The following is a 17,544-nucleotide window of genomic DNA, read 5'->3' on the forward strand; positions in this document are numbered from 1 at the left end:
TTTGGTGTAACGCTCCCAAAAAAATTAATTAACTGATAATTAACTTCCTGATTCGCCTTCCAGCCTAAAAGGATACTTGAACGTTTGAAATTTGGAAAATGGTGAAAATATAAAAGTTGTTTTTTGGAAAAATTTTGTTTATAGCTTTTATTGGAATTCTTTTAATGCTAATTATAATTTTGGTGTTGGTTGATAAAACTCAATTATTGAATAAATAGATGTATTTATTTTTGAGGCATTACGTTTGGAGTTCAGCCCCCACAAGCTTCAAAATGAAAATGTTCTCCATCTTTTTTTTTTTTTGAAAATTTTTTTTTTCCTTCCATTCCCAAAATTTTAATTCGGTCACTTTATTTCATAAGGGGAATGTTAGGTGTTCTCTTGGTCCTAAGTTAATATTATTTAAAAATAAAAAACAAAAAACAAAAAAGAAACTCACCCTTATTTCTCTTACCTGGGTTTTAGAAAATAATATACATTCCGCTTAAGACCAAGAGAACACCATGGCAATACAAGAAGAACACTTAACATTTTTCATTCCATAATATCCTTGCCTCAAGCATGCAAGTTTAAATAATAAACTATTATTATTATTATTATTATTTATATGTTCACACAAAGGAAGGGTAAAGGGGGAAGGAAATTCAATTTAGTGACCTTCGCTTCATGAGGTGTAGTCTTCAGTCGATTGAGCTATCATTTGTAGACAACTATAATTTTTAAAATTCAAATAGTAAAATTCAAATTTTATTTTTTGAAGGGGAAATCAATTCAGTCTCATTAATTGATGAAGGATCACGAGTATAAAGCTCTTATATTACAGAGCAAAAGCTTTGAGAAAATCATAATCGAAGCTACGAGGTTACAAGTCATAGAAACATACATAACAATCTGACATTTAAGACCTATCTATGACATCAGTATCCACTAACTCATGACTACTCTTCAGTTGTAACAACATATCTATTCCAAACAGACTTAAATCAATACATATGTAACTCATATTCTTAGAAAACTTCATTCCAAAACTCATTCTCCTTAACCCGAAAGCCAGGAAACTGTTCGCATCCACAACCCAAGGGTATAGACAATCCTTATTCAAACAAGCTACAAAGAAACTGCAAAAAAAAAACTAAAAAAAAAAACCACAAAACCAGAAAATAGCAACATCGGTGGACGCAAAACAACAACCGCACTTGTGGAATACGCACAGAAGAGTGAAGCTCCCACGTTGGCGCGTGTTGACATGCATGTTGAATATATTAGAATTTTTTTTTTCAAATAGTTTTCAATTATTTTTTTGGATAACGTTGTAGACACGTGTTATAAATGTATTCAACACTAAAATTAATTAAGAACCCAGAGTTATGAAATTTTACTCAACGAGAATTACGGAGTGATGTGAGCAGCATAAGGACCAAATAACGTGGACGAAAAAAAGTTTTTTTTTTTTTTAAAAAAAAAAAAAAAATTGTTACATTTTTTTTTTCTTTCAGTTTTTTAGAAAACAATATCTCCTATGAATAAAAAAAAAAAAAAAAATCATTCTATTAAATAAAAAAAATTCAAAAACAATCATTCTATTAAATAAATAAAAAAAATAAAAAAAGCACATTTTCCACAGAAATGACTCACGAATAAAGTTTGATGATTAGATTCGTTTTTAAAAATTTTAATCCTATGTCACGTCATAAAAAGAGAACACATATTGAAATAAAAATTAAAAATTAAAAATTAAAAATTAAAAAGTTGACGTGACACAAAATGTTTCTAAAGAAGCAATAATTGTGAACGTGGATGATTTGAATCAAACACCAAGTATCATGACTGTGACATCACATGGCCTGCTTTTTGTTGGCACATGACATACTAGTATAGTTTTAAGGAGTCACGTTTCAAACGACCAACATGGAATGGCGTAGGTAGACTATAAATGTTTTATTATTATTTTAAAAATTGACATAACTTTTAAAATATAATGAGATCAAAATGTAATAGCAATTTATTATAAATTTAATGATAATTTAAAAAGTCACATTAATTTAGGAGAATAATAATAATAATAATACAAAAAGCCCATAAACCATCGTATCAGAATGGGTAAACAGAAAAAAAGAGACAATGCATCAAATAAATGACGCAGACCTATAATTTTTTGGCACAAAGACTAAGAAAATGGACCACCAATTAAGACAATAATATATGGTGTGTCAAAGATGACATGGCCTAAAAGTTTAGAAAAGAGCACGAAACTATAAAAGTTCCACAATCCTCTCCAAACCCTAAAGGACGGATATGAACAAATGGTGGCAGTGTTAGGGACTCTTAAAAATAAAGAAAATAACAACATAGAAACAAAAACAAGACTAAAAACCCATAACAAACGACAAGCAAATAACATAAAAAAGAAATAAATATTACACAACAGTAGGGTCGTTGGCGGAAGGGGCGGAGGAAAGCCACAACAAAGGTGGTTGGACCTTACGCGTCAATGCGTGTTGAACACGCTCCAGTGCGTGGTGGCCGGATGGTGATGGAGCTGGTGGTGATATGTAGCGGAGAGGCCCATGAGTTCAGTGAGGTGGCGTGTGTGAGGATATAGCTTCATGAAATGGACAAATTTGATTTTGAAAAAATCAAATCCAAATATTTCAAAGAGAAGTTAGAACCGAGACTTGGAATGAATGGGGTAGACAATGACTAGACCAACTACGGAGGAGGATGAGATGACAGAGCTGTTGATGCAGAATAAATCGCCATAGGCGATGGATGGGGCCTCCGATGAGGCAAGTAAGACCTCAAAAGAAGTATTTGGGGCCTTATATGAAGCAAGAAAGAGAAAGGGAAAGGGGATTAGAAGGGAAAGGGAGGGAGGAGGAAGTCGCTCCTCCCATGGCTGCCTGGGAAAGGAGAGGAGATTTTCTTTAGGTGAGAGCTGCTTGTAAAGAAGTTTGAGTTTGATTATGACAGGTTCGACTTGTTCTCGTTTCATTTAATAAATGAGTCGGCCTTAAATATAAAATTTGGCTTAATTAGTGACATCTTAAATAAAAATGAATTCTATCTCTAATTTGATAAATATAACTTGAATTGTTGTTATTGTGAATCTTAATATATATGTGTGTATTGGTATGTATGTATAAATATCTCTGTGTGTTTACAAAATAAACTGGGGAAAGTTCACTACTAAATTGACAATGTATTCATAAACTTTCAATTGAAATAATATTTCCCAAAATTACAAAAAATTGTTAATAATTTAAGATTATTTTTGTCTTTTTGTTGGCCTTTAAGGGACAAGGTCAATTTTTTAGTTGTTTAGGAGGAACATTGTCAGTTTGGTGGTACATAAACTTTATATATAGATATATGTGTGTCCACAAAATAAATTTATATACATACTATAAAACATATATATGAACTCAATATTAAAATATTTAAGATTCAAGCTAAAATCTTAACAATAATTAAAGAGATATGTTTGGTGTTATTCTCTTGTACGTCACTTCTTCGTATCTTTATTCAATGATAAATTTACATCTCTTGTAGAAAGATGGACAATAAATGTGCTAGAAAATGAAAACAAATATTTCTCATAATTAATTAATTACTAATTAGTATGATTTTTTTTTTTAAAAAAAAAAAGATATTTACTTTATAAAATAAATGAATAAGAACACGTTGGAGCTGGTTCAAAAAATAACATATATGTTATTTAGTTTGATAATAAGTTCAAGTTAAAAAAAAAAAAAAAAAAAAAAAAAAAAAAAAGGTTCAAGTTCGGTTTGTGTTCGTGTTCAAAATAAAATTAGAAGTAATATTATTTAATAAGACTATCATATAGGGGTGAAATAGCGGTTAAAACTACTAACTGCAACCTCCTAGGGAGTTAGTAATTTTTACTAACCGCCTCCGTTACCGCTTTGGGATAACCGCTTTTTTGGGCTTTTTTATTGACCGATTTTGAGCTAATTTTGGATTGGTTTTAGGCCGGTTTTGGGCTCACTTTAAACATTTTTTTTTGCTCATTTTAAACCTTTTTTTTTTTTTTTTTTTTTTTCATGGCCATTTTAGCATTAAAAATTGCTATATACCAAAATCTTGTTGTCCACCTTCTACAAATCTACACATCATATAATATACAAATAAAATTACAACAAAATCATCACTTTACTTGTAATCTTATACACAACATAGAAATAAAATAAAACACAAACAAGTTCATAAACTCACAAGCAACCAAAAAAACTAATATGGTTGAACTTGAAGCTTGAGGCTCATTTCAATCGAGTCCGCTATTTGGCTGCCAAGAGTCAGACAAGTGTTTGCCAAAGTCTGACATGACTTTATTAAAAAAAACAAAAAAAAATCGTAAAAATCTCTCTCTCTTCCCCCATTTCGTATTTTTTTTGTTAGTTAAATTTTTATGAATTAATATTTAGTTTCTAATGCCTTAAAATTTGTTTTTGAATTCAAAATTAAAACCTAGGGGTAGAAAGTTAACCCTTTAGGTATGGTATCACCCAAAAGGAATTCAATCATCATAAATTTGAGTTATGATTCACTGCACGCGGCGTGCGTAGCACGCCCGTGCAGGAATCACTTTTTTTTTAAAAAAAAAAAAAAAAAAAAAATTTTTTGCACGCGGCGTGCCATGCACGCGGCGTGCTCTTTATCTTTACCCCATAAATTTAGTGCTAATGTCTCAAATTTGGTGCTAATATCTCAAATTTGAATTCCTATTAATGTTTATCTTCTTTAATTAAAAATAATAATAATAAAAAAAATTGTAAATGTCTGACGCTCGGCTGCCATGAAATCTCTACTCATTTCAATCAACCAAAAAAAGTTCATAAAAATTCAATCAACCAAAAAAACCCATTTCAACCACTATGCTACAGCCACTTATTGTATATATATATATATATAAATAAAAAAGTGGTTAGCGGGTAGAGGTTAGCGGTTAGCGGATTTTCAAAACTCACTAACCGCTAGCTGCAACTGCTTAGGCAATTAGTGGTTTTTACTAACCGTTTTTAAAGCGGTTAGGCAGTTAGCGGTTAATGGTTATAGCGGTTAGGCGGTTTTAAATTTCACCCCTATATAACTAAAATGACTTGACAATTAATATTTAAATTAACAAAAATTCGTAAAAAAATAAAAATAAAATTAATTTTTTATTGATCTACTAAATAACATTAAAAAAAAAAAAAAAAAAAAAATCATTTCGCCTAGGTTCATGCCCACTAGACATTATTAAATAATTGTCCAGAAAACACACCGCTAAACTAGACCAAAACTTTGACAGCCACCTTTCGTTCTCATCAACAATCTCCCCGTCCCCTTCTGGATTTCTCTCTCCCAATTCTCCAAGCTTCACGCACTTAGAGGCTTTGCGACGGAATCGGGAGTACCAGAGAGAGAGGGAAAGAGAGGCAGATCTTTGTTTCATGGGCCTTAACCTTAGGGACTTTGGTGGTATTCTTCCTCCTATTCTTGTTCTTTTTCTTATTGATCTTCTTCATCAATGGCCAATGTTCTGAATTTCAGGCTCAGATTTTCCTTCAATTTTTTCATCCTTCATAAACTACTACCCATTACCGGCTTCCACCTTCTCCTCATCTTTCTTCACTCCCTCTTATAGCTCTTGCTTCCATTGCCGGTTCTCCCGGTACCTTTTCCCTCTTCTCTCTCTCTGCTTGGTTCCTCAGAAAGTTACACACGCAGCAAGTAATATTCTATTCCTGTATTTTCTCGAGAACATTCAAACTTTTTGTCTTATTCTTTTTCATTCATTTTATTCTTTAACTTTTTTGTCTGGAAAAAAAAAAGGGGAAAATGTGGTACTTTTTCGCCTCTGTTTGGTTGCTCTGAAAAGGTGGGAAAGCGAGAAACTTCAACTTTGAAACATCTTAAATTTCTGGGGAAAATAAAAACTACCCAATAGCCAACTTAGTAACTTGAGGTATATATATATATTTTTTCGTATTTAGTAAATTTTGTGATTTAAGAATAAATAGAAAATTTTTGAAGCTTTTCCACGGATTTCTCGGCAGCCAAACAGAAAATTACAGCTGTACAATACCCAATACCGAGTGGATTGAGGTAATTTGTCCTAAATTGTTTAGCAGAATGAAAGAGAATGAATCAATTCTTCCCATTAGTTCACTTCAACATTTTATTTGCTTCTCCTTGGTGTTTCTCGGCAGGCAAACAAGGGATTGAGAATGGCATCGGTGTTTCTGTATCATGTTGTGGGTGATCTGACGGTGGGGAAGCCGGAGATGGTGGAGTTCCTGGAGACGGAGACGGTGGAGTCGGCGATACGTGCCATCGGAGAGTCGACAGAAGGGGGGATAGCGGTGTGGAAGAGGAAATCACAGCATGGGGCTGTGATCGAGAATTGGGAGATGAGGCAGCAGAGGTTTGTGGGTATTCTTAATTCTCTTGACATTGTTGCATTCTTGGCAAGGAGTGAGTGTTTGGAGGATCGGGACAAGGCCATGAAGACACCGGTTTCCCAGGTTGTTTTGCCTAATAATTTCTTGTTGAGGCAGGTTGATCCTGGGACAAGGTTAGCTATTTGTGCTATTTATGTTTATGATTTTTAGAATTTTAATTTCATGGGTTTGTTATGAGCATTCTGTGAATTTAGTTTAATCGATCTTAGAACAAGGTGAGGTCTTTTAATTGGTCGTGTATCTCATGCTTTGTATGGTGTACCATTATGTCATGTTTAGTTACTTTGAAATTCTAGTTACATGGTCTATGTGGTCAACTGATCATGCTAGGAATTTTAGCTCTATTCGTTACTATGTTGCTGTTTTGATTGTTTAATCATGCATGTGGCCGTGGGTCTTGCCCTACACCCTGTTCTTACAGGGGCAGGAAATGCCATTTGTGCGAATTTGCGATAATGGTTTTGATTTTGCATGATCTTGTGCTGCAATGTAAAGAATTATGATGGAGAGTGTGGTTTTTTTTTTTTTTTTGGATAAGTATTGATGTTTAGTTAATTTAGTTTCAATTGTCCTAATTGGATTGGAAGATTAGTGTGCTGTTATTGTTTTCATTTTAATTGTTTGATGATTGAAGATTTTGAGTTTTGTAAATCTTTTTCCTTGTAAACTGTGTTATTGAATGCCAGTGTGTAGTTTTATGTGGAAAATTCCTAACTGGGAATTTGTTGTTTCAGCCGTTTCAGCTTTAGAAATCAAACTGTTTACGTAATCCTCTTTAAACCTACTTTAATAATATTTAGTTTCCCCCCCCCCCCCCCCCCCCCCCCCCCTTCTTTGGTTTCTTATTGGTGGTGTATATGTTACTTATTATCAGTGTGCAGTATTTTTTATTTTTTTTCTATTTTTTTTTTCTTCCAAACAGTGCTCTTGAATGTGGTTTTCTTTATTATCAACATCTCTGTGTATGTGTGTCCACATCTGCTTCATGTGTGTGATCATGCATGCATGAGCTATATTTTGTGCTTTCTTTTATGTTTTCATTCATTTGGGTTCCTGTTCTGTATTCACATAGTGGCTTTGGTATTCAGTATTCTATTTTTTCCTTTTCCTCCATACCCTCTCTGCATAATCACAATAAATATACTCCCTAAAGAAGAGATGGACAAGATTGCTTACAAACCCCCAACCCCAACCCCCCCCCCCCCCCCCTGCCCAAACCACGGATAGTGTTGTCTTTTGATGCTTGGCTGCTACCTGATCAGGATATTGAAATTCAAATCTGATGATATACTTTGGTGATCTTACCTACCAAATAAAAGGCCTGCTAGTTGATCAAAATCACTCAGGTCATTAAGGAATTACTCACTCACCTTTATAGTACGATACCATTAAGTGCAAGGAGTCCCCATCTCACTTTCGTGCCTCCTTTTTAACAGCTCTGGGGAGGAACATCATGAACTTAATGGTCTTGATGCAGTAATAAGACTTGTGCTTTATCCTAAAATTTCTTTTGGGATCCTATGTTGCAATAGAAAGTTAATTTACTAGAAGAGTTTGACCTGAGATGTACCCCTTCCCCTCCTCACCTCTTTACCACTAAGCCTAGTTCTTGTCAAACAAGGGCAATTCTGGTTGTTGGATGGCATGATTGTAATTAGTATACCCAGTGAGTGTATATAAGTCTATTGTTATATATATATACCCAAAGTGTCTGTGTAACCCAAAAAATGTGGTTGTTTTGATATGCTTTATCCATTGAAGCTGATGGAACCTTTAAACTGGGGAATCGTTGGACTTTTAACTGATGTGAGAGTATTTTGTAGAATGTTATGCTTCATTACAAGAGGAACATAGTTTATACTGTAGAAGAAAACCTGTATGTTGAAGGCTAGTGTTAGAACATGGACCTGCATCTAGAAGTTGTGCATAGCACAACCAATCCGAGGTCCTGCTGTATTTCTTTGCTGGCATTTAATATGAAAAGCAATATTTATTTATTTATTTATTTTGGGGAGGGGGGTTGTAATGGAGTTGCATCTGAAAAGCTCTTATACTCTGTAGTTCTTGACAGGTAGAAGTCAATTTATTTCAACTTACCTGTTGATGAAGCTAAGTCTGGCAATGATCTGAAGAAAATTGTTCTAGTGGTTCTTGTATATGTTCTGTAACATGAATCTTGTGCTGTATGCCTTTAATCTCGTATCTACACATAGCGATCCTGTGCTGTATTTATGTGCCCCAACATTTTGCTCCATCTTTAGTCTATATCAGCTTCTAAATGGAGATCACATGAGATCTCATAGGTCACATGTGGATCACATGGTGACCCATGTGATCTGCTACTTTTGTCTTGAGAATCTTGACAGTTCACTATTTGAATAATATGATTAAAGTGAACCAAATTTCTGATCAAATTTGTTTTGAGGGGCTGGAAAGTCATAGTCACTGTTAGGTAATTAAAGGAACGCCCAGTAAATTATGCTCTCATTCATGAGATTTTCTGGTTGTCTTTGAAGTAGACATTAGCGTATTTATGTGCAGTGCAACAATAAAGGAAGGCTTATATAATGCTATGTGGAGATACTAGTTAATTAGCTTCTTCATATAACTACAATTATAATGTGCAATCTAAGTTGGATTAGCTTTGATTCATTTGGGGTTCAAATGGTCTTTAAACAATAGTAGACAGAATAATATTGTAGTTCCGAAAAATTGAGAGAAGAATAAAGATATGATAAATTGATAATAAAATTCAATTTGCCGCATCATTTATTTATTTTTGAGAAGTTGGAATTTTAACTTTATTCAATGGTTTTTTATCCAGCCTCAAAGAATTTGTTTGTCCATATGGCGGAAAATAAAACTGTAATTCTTGTAAGTTTCATCATTAAATGAGATTAACCTGCCTTCATCATTTTAGTAGAATTATGTGAATCTCAGTTAGTTTCCCTCTTCCTCTTTTGTCCCTAACCTCCACCCTCCTCAGATATCAAAAAGGATTAGGAGAAGTCCTGTGGCTGAAGGAGAAACCTGTGCATAATTTGATTTTTCTATTCTTTACCTAGGATGGCTTGTTTTATGGGTTTCACACGTGTTCTTTTGTATTAGATGAGGTATAGTAATGGTTTGTTGGTAAAAAGAGTTATATATAAAATTATTTAAATCCTGTGGATGTGGGTGTTGCCTTAGAAAATGCATGAGGATTTTGTCTTTTGGAGTTCGTGGATTATCTTTCATCACGGTAACTTTGAAGGATACTATATGGAGTAAGCTTTTGTGTATTCGTCAGGAGCTTTGGCCCTAATGTGTTCTTTTACTTCTAATCATATGGAGGGAAAAACACAAACAAAATAAATTTGTAAGTAAAATATGGCACACAGGGAATGTGGTTGATTTCGATCTCTTTCTTCTGAAGCAGGACGGGGGGCGGGGGGCAGGGGAGTGTTTGCTATTCATGACTGTGCATGTCCATATTTGTGTCGTTTTTGTTTATATGCGGATTTCTTTTTCCTGCATTGTGTTGAGTATTTTTTTTGAGTACTGGAAACCAAATGTAACACAGTTTGTATCGAACTCTGCGGGGAGCGGCTATTCATGACTCTGCACGTGCATATTTGTGTCTTTTTGTTTAAATGTGGATTTCTTTTTTCTGCACTGTGTTGAGTATATTTTTTTTTTGAGCACTGGAAACCAAATGTAACCCAATTTGTATCAAACTCCCCTTATGATTTTTCCTCTTACTATGGCTTTGTAAGGACATGGTCAGAGGTAATCCACTATTAAGTGCTTTTTAAATTAAATATTTGTAAAGCCTAAATTGTGATTCAAATTTGTTTTTACTTGCTGGGATTCTCGATCAGTTGTTCATATGCATTAAGGTTGAACTCTGAAAATCATTTTCTTTGAAATTAGTGACATGCTGATTTTTTTTAAATGGGTGGTTTTTAATTGTTGAGAGTCAACTTCTTGTTGCGACTTGACTCAAGAGATAGTTTCTTGATTAATAATGTTGATTTCTTTAGTGCACTTTTACATTGGTGAGTTCACCTGTTACAGAATTACCAACTTCAATGTTGCGACTTTGTTTCTGGATGTTATTTTACTGCTTTTAGTGGTTGAAGTAATGTGGTGTGGTACATGAACACAAAATGTTCGGTGTAAATTTTAGGTTGTTTTCATTCTGTTGTTAATGTTAGTCATAGTCTAATGGTGCCTCCATTACTCTCATTGCTAAATTGAGAATGTGTAGTGCAGTGGTTGTTTTCCTATCTATTTCTAGACCTTTCTCTTTACTGTATTGCAGTATGCATATGAATCTTGGCTTCACATTGTTGTTTCATGTAATATGATAAGCAGATGCAGTTATAGTTTTGTGTTTTGGAACCTACAAAACAGTTAAAGAAATTATTTAATGGTAGTTAGTAAGAATGCAGGTTCCCTTCTAACCTGTTATGTGACAAAATATGGGGCGATATTCAACATGGTTTTTAACGAAATGAGTAATGCTACTTTTCACATTCATTTCACACTAGTTGATGTGACATGTTTTAAGTGGTTTTTTTGAAAACTACTTAAAACATGTCATGTCAACCGGTGTAAAATGGTTATGTAGAGTATCAGTATTTTAACGAAAATGATATAGTTTCTTGTAAAAAAAATAACACCCTAAGTGCATGCTTTGCTATGATCGTGAGGTCTATGGGACCCTTGCCTTTTAGTTTTACTCCGGGTAAATGAGAAAGAAGGAAACATATCTTTAAATTTCTGTGTGGTCGAGTCTTTCTTTAAGATCTGTGATGATGCTTCTTGGGTACTATATCTTCATTTATTTATTCCCTCATTCTGCAAGATTGATAGACGCACTGGAGATGATGAAGCAAGGTGTGAAGCGTCTTCTTGTTCCTAAAAGTCTGGGATGGAAAGGCATGAGCAAGCGATTCTCAATTCTCTACAATGGTAAGTGGCTTAAGAACATTGATACCTCTGGGGGCAGCAGCAATAACCTCAATGCCAACAGCAATCGGACTTCCTCTTCGACCACCATCATCCGTGATAAGTTTTGCTGTCTGTCAAGAGAAGACGTCATCCGTTTCATTATTGGTTGCCTTGGTGCTCTGGCTCCAGTCCCTCTCTCCTCCATCTCCTCCCTTGGAGCCATCAACCCAAACTACTACTCTATTGAGGCCTCCTCGCCAGCCATTGAAGCAACTCGAAAGCTCCCTGAAGACCCTACTGCAGTAGCCGTTGTGGAACACTCGCCAGATGGTTGGTGTAAGATCATTGGAGATATCTCTGCAACCAAACTATGGAAATGCGATTACTTAGCCGCAGCATGGGCTTTAGCCAATCTTTCAGCTGGACAATTTGTGATGGGAGTTGAAGATGATGTGACCTTAAGGTCATTGCCTGATTTCACTGTAAATTCAGCAGCTGGCAATAACAATTTGGCCAATGGAGGTGGTGGGTCAACAAGGCCAAAGAAATTTAGTAGCAGGAGTATTGGGTTCTTTAGCACGACTCCCAGCCCCACTTTTGGTGTTGGCAGGAGCATGTATAGGGGCAGAAGCGCGCCCTTGACTTGCAAGGTTACGAGTTCTTTGGCCGCCGTCATGGCTCAGCTGTTGTCTCACAGGGCTACTCACGTTTGGGTGACTGAGGATGAAAGTGATGATCTTTTGGTTGGGGTGGTGGGTTATGCTGACATTTTGGCTGCTGTGACTAAACAACCTGCTGCTGCACTTATTCCTGCCAATCGATCTTATGAGGCATATGGAAATGAAAATCAAACATGAATTCTTTAATTTATTAATTTTTTTCCAAGTACTTTTGAATGTTGTATTTTAGCAAAAATATGCATAAAAAAAATAGGTTTGGGCTTGCGAGATATGTATGTTTGTCGAAGTTTCTGTATAATTTTGTTGTGGTAATGAAATCATTCAGTTGTATTGCTATGCTACTATGAGTCTATGAGGTTTTGGGTTGAATTAGCAGTCACTCTGGAAACCCACCACCACTACCGGTGTGATGACCACGTGGGTCACCCGTTTTTTTATTTTTTATCAAGGATATTTTTGTCAGGATTTCATATCATGGGAAAAGAAATGTTCCATAAGGATGGATTTGGGTCCATAAGCATAAGATCTTGTAGTACTTAGAGCTCCTAGGGTTACTGTCATATTAAAGAAATTAATTCTGGAATTGAAATCTCATGCACCATATGAATCAAACAAATCTCTCGGACATGCATGAAAGAACAAATTGATTCCATTTCGCAGGTCAAACAACTTTCAAAATCGAATTGAATATTTGCAAACAAAATAAAACAAGAATCCATGGTAAGCATTAGATTGCTTTGTATCTTCCAAAGAACTCATTTTCCAAGATTTGACCTGAAAATTTATTTTTGGGTCATAAACTAAAATCTATTGCGCACTTGGAAGGTAAGACATATTTGCCCTAAAAAAAGCACATCAAAAAGCTAGCCGTTATGACGATAAAGTCTAATTAATAGCCTCTATCTGAAGATAACTTTAGAAGCACGAAAGAATGCTGTCGTGACGTTAAATCTCAGGCAAAAAACGAGCTCTTTAGAATATTCTCCTTTGGAAATAGGTGGCAAGTGCAAATAGGTGATAAAATGAGAGCTTGCAATATAAGCCTGTGTGTAGCAGCAAGGGTGGAGAAGATTCAGATAGGTTAGTTGAGGATGAGATGAGATGCCTAAATACCAATGCAAGGAAAAAGTAGTAATATGCCAACCCCAGGAAAAATTGTTCTGATTGCTACAACAACTCTCACAATCCTTTGTTCCCTTCCTGCTTGTTGCTCAAAGGAAAAACTCGATTCCTCTAATCCTCTCTAGTAATGACAATAACAATAATAATGTTCCTAGAATTTGTTCTTTCTTTTTTTTAAAAAAAAAATGTTCAATCAAACACGGATGTTACACAAGTATACAGGCATCTCTCTCTCACACACACACACCACACACGTTTGAAACACAAAGGAAAATGACTTGAGGCATTTCCTATCTCAATCAAAGGTCTCATGTTAGGAACCACCAAGTTTGGAATAAAAGACATCATAATTTTGATAAAGAATTTTTATAATAATATATATATAACACATGATCATATAAAACATGCTGAAAATAGAACTTGTAATGTATCAAAGAAGGGGCAAGGCAGTATTATATATATACTTACCTCTCTACTGAAGTAGATTGATTAGCAACTTGAGTCACAAGACCTACTAAGGGCATGTTTGGGGGTGCGTTTGAAGGGCTTAAAAGTACGTTTAACACTCAAAAAGTTCGTTTGAATAAAAAAGTATCCGTTTAGTAAAAAAAACCTTGAAAATATTTTCATGCATCAAAAACAACTAATCTGAAAAATATCAAGTTGGTTCGATTATTAGAAATTAAAAAAAAAAAAACACATATATCTTTGCAAAATTATGTCAAATAAACAAGCAGAGAGCTTGTTATTCATATGGAGTCTTAACATTACAAAGCATTGTAAGTATCTATGTCTGTATTATGGCCATTTTCATGATAGTGATTTTTTTGGGTTTGACTACCACATAATGGTTTTATTCTTTGATGCATTCAAAAGATTTTCCAGTTCGTTGGTAAGCGATTGATTGTGTGGTTGTATTATTTATGTGCTTTTTATTTTAATAATTTATCTTGTGATAATTGTTGCTAGTGTGATTGTATTGGTGTTGAAAACCCCGTTCCTTAGTTCTTTCTCACAGTGAGTCATTCGAATATTTGCTTGTGTTGGAGTTTGTGTTCATTTTCAAGCTGGATACTCAGATGTAGATTGGGTAAGAAGTGTTGAAGATAGAAAAAGTACTTCGAGAGGTTGTTTTTATGAGGGGACAAACCTAGTGGCATGGATGAGCAAGAAGCATAATTTAATATCTTTATCAGAGTAACTACATTTTAAGCTGCATAATTATCACGCGATTTGATAAGTCTTTTCAAAATCTTAAAACTTCTCAATTTGAACCCCTGAACTTTTAATTGCAGTTAATTTGAACTTATCCGTCAGATTTTAAACGTTAAAAGTAAGATAATGACGTTTATACCCCTGATTCTTTTTATAAAATTCCAAATTTACCCTTAATTCTTTTTTTTTTTTTTCAAGAAAAAAAAATCGAAAATCATGGATATTTTGGTTTTTTTTTTTGACATTTCCGTTAGAAGTTAATGGCTAAATCTAACAGAGGGATTCAAATTGACTGCAATTAAAAGCTTAGGGTTCAAATTGAGAGATTTTGAAATTTGAGAAGCTTATCAAAACACGTAGTAATTTAGAAGTTTAAAGTGAAGTTACCTTATTTTTATCCATAGCTAAGGCCCTGCAATCGATTTCTTTTGGTGAAGAAGCTCTTAGCCAATTATAGACTTCTCCAACGTACGATGGATATTTATTGTGCGGCATCTCCAAAAATCCAATGCATCACTTTCAAACCAAGCATGTTGATATAATGTATCATTTTATTCTTGACTTGGTTGAATCCATAATTGTTTTTCTTAATTTTGTGCCCAATTACGTCAATTACTAATCCTTTTTACCAAACCGTACGTTGGATGCTCCTCAGTTTAAGAGACTCAATGCATGCCTAGTCTGTGAATTGTGTCTTAGTGCTTTTCCTAGGGCATGCTTCTTTTGATTCCATTTTTAATAGTAGTCTTCCTTCTTCTTCTTTTTTATTTTTTATTTTTATTTTTTTTATTCAATAATGGGACAAGGGTTACAGGGGAGAAAACAAACAAAACGGAAAACCCAAACGAAAAAGACAATACGTACAGAGATGTAAATGAAAACAAACAGTACAATGGAACCAAAAAGGTTCCGAGCCTCTCTAAGGGCCACACTAATCAGTTCACAAAGACAAAAAGGCTCGGTTAAAAGCCTCATGCGGTAAAGACAACCACCATGGTTGAGTGGTAGACACACAAGATAGTAGTCTTCCTTCTTGTGTGTGGTTATCTTTTCATGCTTATTGCTCTTTTTTTTCTTTTTTTTTCTTTTTATTCTTTTTAAATTTTTAAAAGAGGGCTTTGGAAGATTCTTGTCTTAATTCATTCACATGTTTTCTCATTTTATCATGTTGTGTACCTTGATTGGTTGTGTTAATGCATAGTTTTTCGAAGATGACGTGGCACAATCTCCAAGAAGTATGATGATGTTCGAGGATGCGTTAGCCTTGCACACAAGAACAAACAATAGGATTAGAGTCCCCGGTGGTTTTCTGACGGGAATACTCCGAGGCCTAAGTTAGCGATTTGAGAGAGAAATTGTGTAACCAACAATAGAGCCAAGATAGCAAGAGTTGTGATTACCTTAACACTGATAGATGATTTGTATTTATAGGCATGAGTGGAGTTTGATCTCCCACACGTTTCCGAGCCTTATCCCTTGATTTCTACCGTGCAAGTATTTGAAAAAGGGATGAGGTTTGTTAACTGCCCCGTAATCCCAGTACCCTAGGATCACGGGATAGATATGCAACTTCTGCGATGCTAAGGTAGAATGTCCGAGTAGGACTTGGTCACCTCTATTTGCTTGGATGCTAACTGATATGTATCTTGATTGGTATGGATGATTTAAGTATTGGATAACGTGATTATATTTCCATGGTGGAATGACCAATGTGCCATTTGGCCTTTGACTATCTTGGCTAATGAGTTATGTCTCGGACTAGGAGCCCGAGACCTCCTCGAGCTAAGTCAACCAAGGGCTTGGCAGCCCATCAGATCTAGAGTTTTGGGCTTTGGGTCCATTGGGCCATGTGACTGATCTATGACCCAACAGGTTGGAAATTGACATATATGATGGATCGTGTTTTAATTTGTGTGCAATGTTCTTAATGGCTTGTTTAATTTATGCCTTATCTTCTAGCACACTGTCTCATGTTCTAAATAATTAAAATATTTAGTCCAATAAATAAGAAAGCTTTATTATGGTTAAATTACATCAGCTTGATGAGGGACCTAAAAGAAAAAATAATTATTGACTTAAAGATGTCCGTAATCATGTCTCCCTCACATTCGTTACACGACAATATTTTAATCACAATTAATTCTACTAAACAATTGTGACTTTAGTCCAATAAATATTTTTGATTAAACAGTTAATATCTCTCACTTACTTAACGGTGACTCATCCCTCCATTAAATATTCCGTAGCAGAATTAAAGGCTAATGATATTGTTACTTAATTCTCTACATCTTTATCCTTGAGTCACTGATTTTATATTATTCTCATACTTTGCGAAAAATTGAATACATTTTGGTATGTCAACCAAAAATGCTATGATTAGAGTCTGGAGAATAATATCCATAAAATCTATTTCAAATGAGAAATTTTTTTATCTCTTTGCCTACCAACAAATTAAAGGATTTAAATTCCCTCTTGGAAAAAGCTTTTTTTCCCATAAAGTTATATGTGATTACTCAACGTATCGAGTTTACTTCGACCGATGATAAATATCACTCTTTGATACATTAAAATAACCTATATGCAACATCAATATTAATTCTAGCGTGTGATGAATTTAGGCTATGGATCGAAGATGTGAGATTTGTTCTAGTAGCAAACACCGCAACGAGATGAGAAGAGATTTATCTTTTTCTAATAGTTCTCTTATCTCTTGATCGATTTAGATATAAAATTATTGCTCTAATTACCTTCACGTACTGAGCTAGCTAGCTAGTTAGTCTTTTAGGAAAAGAACAAGAGAATTGCCAGTTCTTTGATCTTTACATCTTTTTTGATGATTTTTCTAAAATATTGGTGCCCATATTCTTTGTAACCTTTTCTTTTTTCTTTTTTCTTTTTTTCTTTTTTTTTTTTATTTTCACCCAAGAAAAATATTACTTTTAGGTGTCCTTCAAAATTTTAGATTTAAATATCAAACGTACGTATCTCTTGGAATAAAGATTGAAGTATTAAAGTGTGGACATAAATTAAGGTCACTACAAAAATTTGTTAAAATAGGAACATGTGGAATGTTACATTTTAAGCCCAAAAAAGTCATAATTGAATTAATGACGTTTGAATACTGACATTTA

The 17,544-nt window shown here is 34.4% G+C and overlaps 1 protein-coding gene across 2 annotated transcripts; it reads left to right on the forward strand.

Annotated features, from left to right (window-relative positions):
• The first annotated feature begins 5,287 nt into the window (after nt 1-5,287).
• CBSX6 (Cystathionine beta-synthase (CBS) family protein) lies at nt 5,288-12,417 on the forward strand. 2 transcript variants are annotated; one of them, XM_059581211.2, is made up of 3 exons: nt 5,288-5,730; nt 6,210-6,574; nt 11,311-12,417. In XM_059581211.2, the coding sequence occupies exons 2-3, from the start codon at nt 6,228-6,230 to the stop codon at nt 12,251-12,253; spliced, it is 1,290 nt and encodes a 429-aa protein (XP_059437194.2). In that variant the 5' UTR covers nt 5,288-5,730; nt 6,210-6,227; the 3' UTR covers nt 12,254-12,417. The 2 variants fall into 2 exon arrangements, with proteins under 2 accessions (XP_059437194.2, XP_059437195.2); XM_059581212.2 differs by lacking the exon at nt 5,288-5,730 and adding an exon at nt 5,758-6,105.
• The last annotated feature ends 5,127 nt before the right edge of the window (nt 12,418-17,544 follow it).

Source organism: Corylus avellana, chromosome 1 (assembly GCF_965113065.1).
Source record: "Corylus avellana chromosome 1, dhCorAvel1.hap1.2, whole genome shotgun sequence".
In the NCBI taxonomy this organism is placed as follows: Eukaryota; Viridiplantae; Streptophyta; class Magnoliopsida; order Fagales; family Betulaceae; genus Corylus; species Corylus avellana.